Raw genomic sequence first — 15,616 nt, 5'->3', positions numbered from 1 at the left:
ATCTAAATCTAGGAAATTAATACTAGTACCATATCCACCAATAGAAAATTTCAAAAAACTAGTAGTACCGTTTAGGTAGTTAACAAACCCATGAAACTCTTCCAAAGTACCTTTCCATAGAAAAAATATATTGTCTATGTAACGTCTATAAAACACAATATTATCTGTATAAATGTTGTTATTTTCTAGATAATTGTTCTCCCAGTGGTCCATGGTTAAATTTGCAAATGCTGGTGCCACCCTTGCTCCTATGGCCACACCCGAAATTTGCTTGTACAAATTGTCATTAAAACTAAAAAAAATGATTATCCAAAATAAGCTCCATTAATGTACATATGGTATTAACTTTAGTATTACTGAAATTCGTATATCTAGATAAATATTGCCTTAAATAATCAACACCTATCTCAGAATCAATACTAGTGTATAAAGACTGGACGTCTAATGATGCCATAACAAATTCAGGTACTGAAGGTTTAAAGTCCCTAAGTTGTTCCAACAAGTGCAAAGAATCCTTTAAGTAATGCCTTGAAGCTTGTACAATCGGATTCAAAATATAATCTAGCCATATTGAAATGTTTTCTGTCTTGGACTTTGCTGCAGATATAATGGGCCTAAAAGGGGGTTTAACTAAGTTTTTCTGTAATTTAGGAATTCCAAACATAGATCCTAATCTTGGAAATTCAACTTGTAAAAAATTATAAGTTGTATAATCAATTTCACCTTGACTGAACATGTCAAATAAACAAGAGCCCAGTCTTAAAAAACTTTTTTGAATATCTTGACTGTTTACTTTTTGATATGTATGTTCATCTATCAAAAGATCTTCCATTGAATCAATATACTGTTTGTTTTCCATGATGACAATTTTACCCCCTTTGTCCGCCTTCATAACTCTTATCTCATTATTGTCCTTAAGTTCCTTCAATGCCAGAATTTCTGACTCACTCAAGTTATTGTTTTTATTACTTCTATGTATCTTCCTTATAGCTTCCTCACAGATATTTTGGAATACTTTCAATGTTCCAACAAGTGGAGGATTATAAGTACTAGCTTTTCTTGGACCCTGTTGCACTGAATTACAATCAATATCTTGCAAAATGTATTTCAAATTCAACTTTCTAAGAGTTAACCTAAAGTCTATAATGGTTCTTGCTACATTAAAGTTGTTAGAAGGTATATAAGAAAAACCCTTCCGAAGCAAACTAGTGAGGGGTTCTGAAATACTAAGATGAGACAAATTATGTATTTGTATTTCATAATTGTCTACATTTGTCTCATCTACCACCTTTTTCTGTTTCTCAACCTGCCTTTGGGTTTGTTCTGAACTACTTTGGACCAAGTAGGTGTCCTTTTGTTTCCTTGCTTGTCGACTAAAAAAGGCACCCCATTAGAAGCACCTTCACTACAATTAATTTCATTGTTATTCACATTTAAATTAGTGTCAGGGCTTGAAGTATCTCCATTATTTGAATTGTTTGCTGTAGTTCCACAATTCTCACAATTCCCATTGCCAGACTGAGTGGCGTTAGTTACCCCACCACCATTAGTAAACCCATTATCAGATACATGTGGAATTTGTACTGTTCTCGAATCATTATTAAAATCACTATTGTTGTTATTATTTAACACACGATTGTTGTCCGTCACAAATTTAGAAGTCAAACTGTAAGCTGTGTTATTAGCATAGGCTATAATGTCTCTCTTGAATTTCTTCTGCTTCCTAGCGATAATCGTCGCTCTTTGTCTGTCCGCTCTCGCTGTAATACCAGCATAAAGATTAGAGAATGTTGAAAAACAAGAATAATTCTGTATTTTCTTGTCTAAGTCAGTCATTTGTGACTTGATAATTTTTAACTGTTTATCATAATGCACAATCAATGTAGTCAACATTCTTATACCAAAATCATTGAATAAGTCCATTAACTCATTAAAAAGATCATCACCAAAAGTCACCGAATTCGGAAATTTGTTGAACCGTAACCCTTGCAGAACACACTTTCTTTTAACGTACTCAGAAAGATAACAAATCTCAATATCAAGAGTCACATATTTGAAAGTTAATTTTTCTAAATCGTAAATGTTCTGTTTGCAGCTTTTTTCAATAACAGTACTTACTGAATCCATAATTTCAATGTCCTTAATATCCAAAAACGGATTTACCGACTCTTTAGAAATGCAATCCATCACACTATACGGACCAACGAAAGGTACTTCCAGCAATTCGCCTCCACTTCCGTTATCCTGTGTGTCTGCAGTACCCGTTCGACTATGGGTATTCGTATATTGACTTTCCCCGCCGGATAGTGAATTGACGGGTTGGGAAACTTTCTCAATCCCCTTTTGGATCGCTGTTTTGATAACACTGGTGATGTGCTCAGAAAACTGAGCAAAACCTTCAGGTGTCGGATGGATGGATAAATCCAACAAGGCATCTTGTGACATACTTAGTGAGCAAAAGGACCAGAAAACGCCAAAGTTCAAAAATAGAAGACAAACGTTCGAAACCAAGTAACACAAAAAAAGAAGACCAGTGAATTCAGTCCAAAAACACCAGCCAAGTATGAGACACCAAAAGTTGTTTTAGCGCTTTCATTCACGTTTATTATCCAGTGAACTTCCTCAGAAACAACTTCACCATCCTTCCAACATTATTTAAATGCAAAATCAATTTACATAATTAATTAATTACTTAATTAAATATTAAAGCTATAATCATAAAAACTTTCTTAAAAAATATATATATATATATTTTACATAATCAAAAACTAATATAAAACATTTAACTATAATCTATTTGTATAAAAATAATGTACGTAATGTATTGTATCTGGAATCTTGCATTCTTTACATATATGCCTGCATGGCCTGCGGGGCGTACATGCTGCTTGTTATCAGGAGACTGATCTATGGCCAGATCCCACCAGGGACGACCTCACATTTGGGGGGGGCTGTAGGGGTCACCCATATTGGTAAACACATGATGCAATATGTTAGTTCCTCATGTGTGGATGTCACGTTATGGTAGGTAAGGACCTGGACCATCCTTTGGGCAAGTAAGCCACAGCATAACTAAGCAACACAATGTGTACATATTACACTTCCCTATCGTGTATGTCTGTGCTCTGTACAGACACCGTGCATGACTCTCTTGTTGCAACATGCTGGATGTAACTGCAGTACTTATTTGCACAGAGGACAACTAACATGTAGTGCCAAGTGGTGTCCCCAGATCTTTGAGTCATGTCACCTGACATGCCATGATAGGAGTTAGCATGGATACAATCACTAACACCGTTGTACTCCTACTGACACTGGACCAGACATTGTTACTTTTGTACAAGGCCAGAGCATGCCTACCGACTGTGACTGGTGAAGCCCATTGACTTTTAGACTATACAATGGATATGGGACATCAGTTTCACTCCACCAACCATGACCTGACAAGATGTATGAGAATATTAGGCCAGCAGGCCATGGTGGAAACTGTGTATGTCATGTACAGAGTGTTATGTCAACAAGTGGATAGGCAAGTATCTGAAAGTCATATTCTGGGAACCTACGCTGCAATTATGGAAGTCACCAGTGGAGTTCACCATCCTCCATTATTGGCATACCCCTTCTAGCTATTCTATCTCTGCAGTCACAGTCACTGTCAGTGACCTCTGACTGAGTACATCAGCATGTGAATGTATATTAGGAGCTGTCACAGAATCCCACACAGTACCAACAGTTATCCAGGATGATCTAGGACACAGTCAGTTGTTAGCTGAGCTACCAATAAAAGCTAACTGCCAACAACTGCACAGTACTATCCTGTGGGACATTATCGACCCCTGCAAGATATTGTAGTGGCCACACACAGCACACAGTTAAGTCATTACACATGACTGTTTGGACACCAAAGGTATGTAGCCTTTGACTTTCACTGGTCAGTAAGATGTGGGGATCCATTCACTGTTGTACAACCTATACCAACAAGTTTGGGATATAAATCTCAGACTGTCACTGCTATACTGAATGTGACAGTCATTACACCTATCATTGTGTGCAATGGCACCTTTGCCATGTTACTACACAGGCATATCGTACAACTGTAGCAGCCACACAGGTTCCATGGTACACCAATACACAGTGTAGATAACATCATATGGAGTCTGTGTCACAATCATACATGTGTAGTCTGTCTCCTAAATGCTTTAAAGGGGATGTATATGTCTCCATACAGGGAGATGTCAGATCCCACTGTGTACCTCCCACATATCCATGACAGGACAAACACATCTCACTTGTTCTACACATCAAAAACATCAGCATGGTATGCACAGTACATGCTGGAGAGACAGGTATGTAACACAGACAGTACACCCTACATGAAACATGCCCCCCATGCATGTAAAGCACACATCTGCTGTGGCACCCATCATGTGCAGGTTACACATTGGAATGCAGAACACAACAATCATAGCTGGTGTTGGGCAACTGTCGGTACTGGACACGAGATATAAGTAGATGGACCATCTCAATCACCACAGCTTGTAGATGCTTTAGTTCCCAAAACCCTGGTAACATTTATCAAGGGGAGCAGATATTATCACAGATTCCAAATGCATGAGTACACTGAATGCCACTATTGTCCTTGTTAGCCTGTTCTACACATATGAATCTACGGAGCCATGCACTTATAGTGCTGTACTTTGCTGAAGACATATTTCAGCTGTGCTGATATGCCATCCTGTGCTGCTTTATTTCTGCTGTGTAGCCATAGGTTATCCCAACCAACTCCAGAAAAAGAAACAGACCCATGATGCACCTTTCATTGTGTAACTATACAGCCAATACAGCATCATACAACATAAGGTACACAAAAGTATGTGACATACTCATGACAAATGCTAGCATACACTGTCTGTTGGTAACCACTATGAGTGGCATTGCAAACCAACACTGCATTACACAAATACATGTTAACTAATATAGTCACCCATTGTATTAGGCATATAGCTTCATTTTCCTACATTATATATAGGATGACAGGGATGTGGCACAGCTATCATCACTTCCACAAGGTGTTGTGTGGGGGTGCAGGTGGCCTAGGCTGGCCCAAATGGTTGACAGCATGTGTGCGAGTCAGAAAGGGGAGCATGTAAGATGGACCATGGAGAGGTGCCATGTGTCTGTAGGTGAACTGCATTTGACAGTGGTGTGTGAGTGTGTGCATGTACACAGTCAATCTTAGCTCTAGCCCTACATGTGTGAATGTCAGACAGCTTTGGGCCATACATAGTAGAGTTGACAGTTCACTGTCTTCGGCCCCGATCATGGGAAATGGTTCTGCCAGGAGTTGCACTGGCACCTCCATGCCCAAGGTCAGAAGCGGTGCTAGTTCCTAATGGTGGCTGCTGTCTTCTGGCACCATGTCCCCCATGGGACCACCCAGGACCATGAGCCAATGGTCTGCCACATCATTGTGTGGACAGCACACTGCCCCTCTGTAGTGCTGGATGTACTGCCATTATGGGAGCGTGTTTGTGCATTGCCACATGGACTCTTAACAGATGGGGTTACTGACCTACATCCATGGGTCCAATGCTCAACTCCAACCAGATGTTCCAGCACAGAAATTGTCCAGTCCAAGACAGACACTGTCTCAGCCCACCTTCTTTCCACTGCATCAGTGAACCAATCCAGGATGTCTCCAATGCAGTGGAGGCAGTCACAGATGTCAAACTGTGGTTGCATCCATAACCCTAAGTATACATCTGGTGTTCTGTTCAGAGTGTGGCTGTGTCTCCATGATGGCCCAAAATATGTGCTGAGTCACCAGTGATGTGGAACTTGCAACAGGTGGTGGACAGATAGCAGGCCACCTACAAGTACCCCTGTCAATCTGCCTGTGTGGGACCTCACCAGCTCTCTGGCTACGGACAGTGTCTGCACTCACTGAAGCCATCGTTGCCACACTTTCCTGTTCAGTGTCACCACTGGGGCAGAAGAGGGATGTCTACCTCTGTGACAGATTCAGCCCCTGACAACCTCACCTCTGCCTCACTGTGACAACCATCATCATCAGAGGCTGAAGAGACACTGACCTCAGGTTGTTTAGAGGACAGACAACACCATCCCCCCAGTCACCTGTGATAAGATAGAAAAAGCAGTACATTAATACCTGCACTATTGTGTTCTAAAAATCTACCAAGATTCATAATAATGAAGACCCACAACTGGATTAGCGGTCAAACATTTTTCTTCTCTGCTTTTGTTTACAAAAGACTTCCTCAGAATAAAATGAAAATTCAACTCAAGACCTTTTTAACAATCACTTGGAGTAAATAAAGTAAAACTTGACTAGTAGTATTTACCTTTTAATTAATACATTTGGAACTATACTTGATAAAACAACACATAAAAATACAGCACATCTATCTTAAATATATAGAAATACATGTTTCACTGTCCAATTTATTTGCCTTCAACCTTTTGTTTTTTAAAAGGCATTTTAGATTCATAGCCTCATTTAAACCAGGATCCTTATCTGCTCTTAACTGTAACTGCCAAAGTGTTTCTTTTTGTTCAACTACACTCATGTTATTACCCACTCTAAGATCCTTAAGTATCTGTTCCAGAATGGAAAATAAAGACATTCTACTTTGTTTACACATATAATTATGTTTACATAGGACATTATTCTGGCCCCTAACCTTAATAGACTATAAATGTTCCTTACCAATACAGTGACATGCTTACCAGCAGCAGGACCATGGCCTTGGCCAATACATGGCAGACCTGTGAAAATTTGAGGATGAGCTAATATCAGCACCACTGCATATAGCAGAACAACAAGGTAATATGTCCATATAGCTCACATTTACAGTAGCTACTGTGTTATTTGTATTGGGTCACATTCTGAGTTTGAGAGTCTAACAGAAACTGAGGTTAAAACCCCCGTAAAAAACAAAGCCCTGACACACATGTAAAAATATTTACAGCCTGACACATTGACTGCTTCAGTATTATAATGCTAATCACAGTAAGCTTACCTGCACAATCCTCTGCTGTGGAAACTATGGCAACCACCCCCACGATGTAACGATGTATGGTGTGATGGATGCTGAGAGCTGTCGTATATGCCTAGGTTCACCAGGAATTCCTCAGTAGCCGAGAATGGTTGTTCCACTGCAGGCCCTCCACTGGTGATAGCACGATCCCTGGCTACATCTGATGCCCTTTATCATGCAGCATTTATCATGTATATTGCATGGTGTCAAACCTGCTCATATGTCCTGCCCTGATGGCCCATGCCATTCACATCATGGACAAGGTCTGCCCACAATGCAGCCTATTGTTCCCTGTTTTTCATCCCCCTGGACAGGAGGATGTGATGATGTTGCCTTAGTCCTTCCAGTATAATTCCATTCTTCACATCTGAGAAGGGGCATGGCATCTAGGGTACATAATTCCTGAAAGACAACAAAAGGGGAACACATTACACGATCACATACTTGGAAGTATATTATGTAGAGATATAGCAAGGCCAAAATGACTGGCACTATCCACTGCTTGCTCACACATGTCAGTATGCTAACAAGCTAAGTGTGTGGATACTACTGAGATAGTAGCAATAGTCAGATATTCCCATGTGCCATGACAGCTACTGCTGTATTATCATACACCCAATACTCAAGTCTACTGTGGTGCATCCCCTACAGGTAACCCCCCCCAATAATATGTCATACAAACAATGCCACGCAAATAGCACTGTGCTATTACAACCACTATAAAGGGCCAGTCTAACTAGTCCAGTGTGCCACACTGACAAAAGACAATGCACCCTTGATGTTTTGTACATGCTGTGTAGGTGTAAGAAAACATGAGATCAATGACATGTCATTATCACAGGTCTAAGACAGGCTTAATGCTGTAATCCTTATTCCCCGTAAGTCTATTCACCCATCTGAAACCTGTTGTACACAAACACATTTACATACCTAATGGAGTGCAGTACTCTTCTGTTGATATATGGTGATGGTATAGTTGTCACAAAGGCATGCTCTGTGTGAAGAAAGTATCATACAGAATGGTTACCCATAGCCAGCTGCTTGCCTTTTAAACATGCTTCTCATCAGCAGGTGATTGCCTCTGAACCAATCTTTGGTTCTGAAATGCTAATTGCAGCCAACACAGCTAACTTGCACTATCAGCAGCCAATGGCATGCAACCACTATACAATATATAAAGCGTTCATGTAGAATAGAGCCCCTTTCTGATATGTTGTGATGGACATTACTGGGATTAGTAGACTGCATCATCACAGAGGGTAGGTTGCAGCAAGCACCTTTACATAGAGATGGGTGTCCTACAGGCTGTAGCTGCTGCTGCAGGTAATAGAGATACACAGGCAGTGTGAACACTTTGGGGGACAACAAGCTGTAGGACTAACTGTGCGAGCTTTGTCAGCCTTAATATAGAGGCAGAGCCAGAGTAAGGGTACCCTTTACACTCCAATGAAGATGAGTTTAGGGTACGTATGTCAGGTATGTCAGGCAACGGTATCATAACAGAGTACTAGGCAACATGTATGGTGTGTCCTTGAGCAAGATGGGGTATATATATATATATATATATATATATATATATATATATATATATATATATGTGTGTGTGTGTGTGTGTGTGTGTGTGTGTGTGTGTGTGTGTGTGTGTGAATATGCCCACCATTTGGGAAACTGCCAGGCCATGTATTACAGTCTGGTCTTAATTTGCAGCAAGTATGAGGATAGTCCTTGTTACACACAGGGACTTCAAATGTGTATGTTAGTTGTGCGGCTGTGGTAATCTGCACTGTGACTGTGAAAGTATTGTTTGGTGCACTCTGATATTAGTGGCCCTCACTCACTGTAGTTGAGATGACATTCTCTGTGAATGCATATTACTGCAAGACGTGACAATTTATGCAGATATACTTTTGCTATAGGGATATGTGAAGTGTGTTCCTACCTGCAGGCCTGTGACTTCTATCAGTTAAAAGCAGTCATTTCATTTGAAATGCATTGTGTAGTTAAAGAGTGCATGAATCAGTTATTAATTGCTGGCTTCACAATACTGTAAATTCAATGCTACACACCACTGGATTTGAACCCAGGACTGTGTGTGGCAAAATGTACTGTTTGTGAGGTATTTAAAAGACTGAGCTAATGAGTCACTGCTATAGCAGCTGTATTTGCAAGATAGATGTGCATACATACAGGCTATGACAATAATTTTCTACACCCATCAGTATGTGCATGGTTTATATGGCTGTATTTCTGTACCAGTATCCCAGATGAACATGTATTTTGCCATTTAATGCCTTAGCAGGAGTCTTTCTACATGTTCCTAATAAAAGGGAACATTTACCTACTATCACAGGCCTCACTTACATCCATTATTATGTATTTGGCTTTCTAATGGTGTACTATTGCACCAGAGTCCCAGGTACACTCCCATTTCTTCCATTACTTAGTATTCAAGTTTGTGTGGCACTGCACGCTGCTCAGCTGAAACACTCTTAATGACTGTAATTGGCAGTTACTATGTTTTGTTTAAAGCATCCATTTTATGTAAGAGTTGTGTGGTGTGACAGGTTAATGCAGGGGGTTGCAGGTATGATGGTCTCAGGTTCGAAACGTGACAGATATTTTGTAAGTGTGTATTACAATTTTAAAAACACATATATTCAATATAGCTCTATTTAGCTGAGCTTAGCAAAGTTGTGTGATGTGAGGTGATTTGCAGCATCATGCTACAAAAAAGAAAGAAAAGAAAAATGGGAAGATAGGACAGTGGTGAAATGGGGTGCAAGCAGGTGGATAACATAGCAGAAGGCAAGTAGGGATGTGCAGGAAGGGTGTAGGAAAGGACTGTAGCTATCCATTTCTTGTACAGCAACAACTGTGCACTTTGACAGAATTTGTACATGGGGTGAAGACAACATAACTGTGCTGTCAAGCCAGTTGGACCAGATGTTGTCTATCCAGTGGACACTTGGACAAAATGGAGAGCCATGTAAGGAACAAAATTTATTTTCTGGGACAGGTGCCCATTTTTTTAAAGGTGGGAGTGGAATGTTGAGGAAGGGACATAGGTATTTGTGGGGAGGTAAGTTGAGTAGTTTAGGAAGAATTTGCAGACAGACAAGATAGACAAGACAGCAGGCAGGGGTGGTGTGTGACATATGAGCTGTGTGAAAACCTTGGATAGGGAGGGTGTTGTGTAATCCAAGTCCCATGTGCCTCCACTAGGCAGCAGTGTGACTCACATTCCCACCCATGGGACTGTTGGAACTGCTCCATCACTGCCGTGAGGGTGGGAGTGGTGGAGGCTAGGCACTGGGGTGAGGCTGCCCCACCAGGTCAGCCAGCATGCCCTCAATCAGGCACAGGCAGTAGTCAAACCCCATAGTAGACTATTCTGTGCACCAAGACCAGCAGCTCATCTTGGGTGACAACTCCCCCTCTGCAACTGCTCCCAGAGGGGGGCCCATCCCTGTCCCATGGGGTGGTACTACCCGACACCACAGGTAGTGCAGGGGCAGCAAACGGGGCACCACTGGTCTGGTTCCCAGACATGCTAGGATGCAGTGCCATGGCCAGTTGAAGCAAGGTAGGTGAATGAAATGGAACTGGCCTACCTTGATGTGCTGTGGTAAATGAGGTATATCAGTAACTTAAGATTGGTAATAACCAAAACATTGTTAGTATTAACAGAAGGGAACATCATTTTAATTAATCCAAAAACATATTAATGTATATTATGTGTAACGCAACATTAAGTAACATAATAGTCTGTATTGTAACAGCATGCCAGTAAGAATTAAAGCATAAGGCCAACAAAAAGTTAGTTTACCAAAATATGTTAATATTGAATCATGATAACACATAATAATAAACCCCATTTTCCAAAATATAGTTAGTTTAACAAAACATGTTAATATTAAATCATAATAATAAATAAAAATAAAAGAAGATAAGGGGTGGGAAGAGAGAGAAAACAGTCCATTAGTGACATTGCAGTTCAAATTCCTGAAAACACTGATAAGATATATTAGTGACATTGCAGATCAAATTCCTGAAAACACTGATAAGATATACTTTACAGGTATGTAGTATCAGTTTTGGGTACAGTGACTGCAATTCTCCTATAGCTGATGTAGTATGTACATACCACTCAAGCTGTAGGCATCGGTCAGTATGGGCCAAGAAGTAAATGCAGGTACACAACTACACAGAATAGCTTCACATAATATGGGCTTATATAACTACCAAGGTGCTCTGTAAGGCAATTTCGTAATACACTGCATTCCATGTAGTCATTTCTCTGGTAATCCTGTGAAAAATTGATTACTCAGTTTTAATTACAGTATGAGAAATCATGATATTTGAGAGGTATGTTTGTGTATAGTACATAAACTAGACAGCTGTCATGGCTTAGTTGGCAGGCATGGGAGTAGAACCCAATAGCTGTGACTGCAGGGACATATGCAAATAATGTGATAATTGACTGCAGCAACTTAGTACAGACATGCAAGGAATACAGCCATAGTGGAAATAGACAGATTTATTTAGGAATCACCAATGCTGGTTAACACTTTATTGGCAATGCTGATACATTTCTATAAAGTCCACACACAGTATCTGCCCATAGAGTGGGCTACCTTACCCCTATACCTTTATTATTTGATGTATGAGGAACATAGAACATTATGTGACCATTGTTGGCCTGGAGACAGCCTTGGACAGTATTATGAGTTAAGCAATACAGTTTGAAGGCCATTAGTTTTGCATTCTACAGCTATTACAGTGTTACACTTGACTGCAGCAACCTTACCATAGACACGGAATGCATACAGCTCTACGGCAATGATTATGACAACACAATCCTGCTGTACACCATTTTGCTTAATATTATTTCTTATTGTTTATTGAACTGCAGTTGTTATTGGTCATTTATTATACTACAGCTCTAAATGCCCATTTATTGCACTACAGTTCAACTTGCCCATTTATTGCACTACACTTTTTCATGTGTACATTTTATTGCAGTAAATGCTTTACTCTTTCTTGCTTTTTGCACTACAGTTAGCATAATAAATCCATACTTACCACACTCACAGTGCAACCTGGCCAGGTGCCCAGCATGGGAGTCGATATTGTGAGCCCTCTCAGCTGCACCTGATGGGAGAGAAGCACACCATTATGCAAACTAGTTTTGCAGACATTCAGCTTGCATTTTGGTAAAACAGTGGAAAACATACTTACATAATTGTGGAGCATTCCCATCTCTTGCCTCTCGGCCCCAGGTGTCCAAGGTTCCCCTCTTTCTCCTTCTCAGGTCATCATAATGGTGACAACACTGCTCACCTGTGTGGGTGATACCAGTTTGCACTGGTGAGTTCGCTGGACAACTGGTCCCAGGCCTCCACCTTATACTTTGAGCCCTGGAAACCACCCTGTAGCAGCCTGGGTTAATGGTTCTTTACCAGGAGCCAAACAAAGACCCTGGACTACTGAACACCCCATCTCTGCCCTTGAAAGAGCTCACCTTCACCAGCACTGCCTGTCATATCAGCAGTTGATTGAACTCCAAAAAATGCTGCAGAATTCCCACCTATTGCACGTAACATAGGCTGTTTTCCCACCCTTACATCTCATTGAGCAACATTCAAAAAAGCACCAAGTTGATTAGCAGCATGCAAACCAGCTAAGCAAAGCTAAGTAGCATGAAGACTTGCACAACCGTGGCTTTAGGAAAGCTTAGCACCGCACAAACTGTAGTAGCCATTAGTATGTTTAAGCATTGCTTAGCATGATTGAGCAGTACTTGGGACCACACAGCAGTGCCATATTTAACAATTTTTTTATGAAATTAAACAAAAATAGTAAATTAAATTGCAGACATGTTCTGCCAGCTATGGAATTCAACCCAGGACCTACTGCACATAAGGCCATAACTCCACCCCTTTAGCTATGTGGATTTTATGAAAACTTATATATCTTCCCATACACTAGTCAGCTACCTGTTACTGTTGCTGAGCACCATGTCACATTGCACAAACATGCTTAAACCTATAAATAAATAATTAATTACATCCAGTTTCTATTTTTAGATGTCTAGCAGGTGTCAGCTGTATACATATACGCGCCGCTTGGCTTTTTGACTCACTGTACTGTGCAAACGACAATTCTAAAAAAAAAAATAATTATGATAATTAATTACATCCGGTTTCTATTTTTAGATGTGAATCAGGTGTCAGCTGTCTATATGTGAGCACAGCCTGGCATTGTTGCACTCCACACCACACTGTGCATACATGCAGAAAAAAACATGCATTTTTTTAAAAAAATCATAAAATTTAAATATTACACATTTCACACAATTCACATAATTTCAGCAATGGCGGGGAGCATTACAGGGAGCCTCACCACGTACATAACATCTGACTGGGCATCTATGACCATGGGTAGCCTTTACACATCTCCTTACATTGCTTCAATATCTCTGTTCCTATGTTGTCCCTCAGCAACACACCATCATTAATATGCATGAAGAACTGCCAAGGGGGAACCGTGGCTTTGTACATGGATACATTCTGTGTAGGCTCTACAAGGTGCCTACATGGATTTTTTTAAATCCTGGGGTATATCTTCTTATTTATGCATGATAAATATTTCCTTTATAATAAAAAATCAGCAAACAAGATTTGAGGTAACTTAGTGTTGGTGCATTATGAGTAAGGGAGAAGCTCGAGAGTTTTTGGTTGCCATGAGCTTTAGCAGTGGCCGAGTCAGATCCAAGGATCGGATCCAAACCCATCAGTTGAAGAAGGATGAAAATGGACTATACAGATGGAACGTTATGGTAAGTACAGAACTTTTCTTTGCTACATTTGGAAGCACATGGGTAGACAGCTGTGCTATAGAAATTATAGAAAAGGAGCTTCAAGAAGTGCAATTAGTACTCTATAAATGCTGGTTTTCCACTTGGTAATTACTTAAGGATTTTAATGTTTTACTCAGCAGTGTAATGACACAGTTCCTTGACACTCAAAGGGTCATATGAGGAAATTATCTAGGGTCATAATTTAAAGAAACAAAAAAAAACAGACTATGCCAGGGCATATCTGATGTCTTACTGATTAATTATTGTTTTCATGGTTTTAGGTGAACTGCTTCCAGTCGTTATTGAGATTCAGAACAACTCATCTCGAGTAGTTGTACCAAAGGTAGCCATTTGCCAAAAACAAACATTCCTTGCAAGAAGTGGAATAAAAGAAGAAAGAGAGACATTGAATAAACTGAAGGGAAAACCACTGAATGAAAAAAGTGCTGAAAAATTGCACTACCAGCTTAATGTTCCACAATGTCCTCCCTCTATTCTTAATTGTCCTATCCTGCTCCTGGAATATGTACTGATGGTAAGTGACTGGTTTTCCAGGACTATTAGCTGTCTGCCACTAATTTAGTTCTAATACTGGTACAGCAGCTAGTAAACTGTACTTTAATAATTACTTTAGATGTTAAATTTACCCTCTTACCTTAGAGAATGTTCAAGTAATATTTCATGGTATAGCATACTGAAGTGTATTAGGGACTGTTATTTGCATCGAATTACATTTACTTGCTACTGCCATTGGGTTCAATATATATCCTTAATAACTATAAGGGAAACATATTTCCAACGTGTGTGTGTATGTGTATGTGTGTGTGTGTGTGTGTGTGTGTGTGTGTGTGTGTGTGTGTGTGTGTGTGTAAATGTGAGTGCATGTGCCGACATGTATATTTCATCTTCAACATAACAGATGTCATCAGAATGCAGAATTTACAGGGGGCATTACAGTTAACCACATGCCTTTTTTAACGTTTTTACTGGCTAAACTTACTAGGCACATCTGCTTGTTTTCAGTGAATACCCATGACTGATATTTAGAGTCACACCATTTGCAAGTAGAGCTTGAAAGAAGAAAACCAGGACTGTGTAATGAAGCTTGTTGACAGCTAAAACATTTAAAATAATTTAGTTGCCATTTGTTTTCAGTTAACTGAAATGCACACTAATGAAACATATGCAAATATTTTAGATTATCATGTGCTGTGCCCTGAAAGAGATAATATTTTGCAGTTTAAGTCTAGCAACACTGGTCATAAGCATTGCTTTTGCAGAGGATCAACTCTCCTGCATCCCCTCAAGTGAGAAACATTACCCACTAAACCCCCTTCCTTATATATACTAACTCCAGGATCATAGACCATTGGGATGTTAACAATTTTTTTTATTTAAAGGAAGCCCATTTAAACTATCTTTAAAATACATTAACAATGTATTTTCTTAACATTCACTTTGCCCTCTAAATGAGTACATATTCAGACTTAAAAGATAATAATGATTAAGGCTGTGATTTAGAAAATATTGTAATTAGTGCATCAAGGTGTATTTGCAGCTAAGGATAAAGTGTAGGGCCTGATGGAAGTTCAGAAAACTGTGAGAGCTAAATGCAGACAGCTTGCAATTCAACACAAGCTGTTTGCACTCTGCATCCCAGATAACCATATGAGGTGATTCACATCACTTGATAGATAAC

The 15,616-nt window shown here is 39.9% G+C and overlaps 1 protein-coding gene across 2 annotated transcripts in view; it reads left to right on the top strand.

Moving 5' to 3' along the window:
- The window catches only part of LOC122795802 (arrestin domain-containing protein 3-like), a 403,413-nt gene that overhangs the window by 191,002 nt on the left and 196,795 nt on the right, over nt 1–15,616 (top strand). For both annotated transcript variants that reach the window (XM_044064141.1, XM_044064142.1), the window contains exon 2: nt 14,199–14,452. In XM_044064141.1, coding sequence (XP_043920076.1) covers nt 14,199–14,452 — 254 coding nt within the window. The remainder of the gene's footprint in view (nt 1–14,198; nt 14,453–15,616) is intronic.

This window comes from Protopterus annectens, chromosome 2.part2, assembly GCF_019279795.1.
Source record: "Protopterus annectens isolate FY-2018-M chromosome 2.part2, PAN1.0, whole genome shotgun sequence".
Taxonomy (NCBI): domain Eukaryota; kingdom Metazoa; phylum Chordata; order Ceratodontiformes; family Protopteridae; genus Protopterus; species Protopterus annectens.
This window is presented reverse-complemented; position numbering and strand designations above follow the sequence as displayed.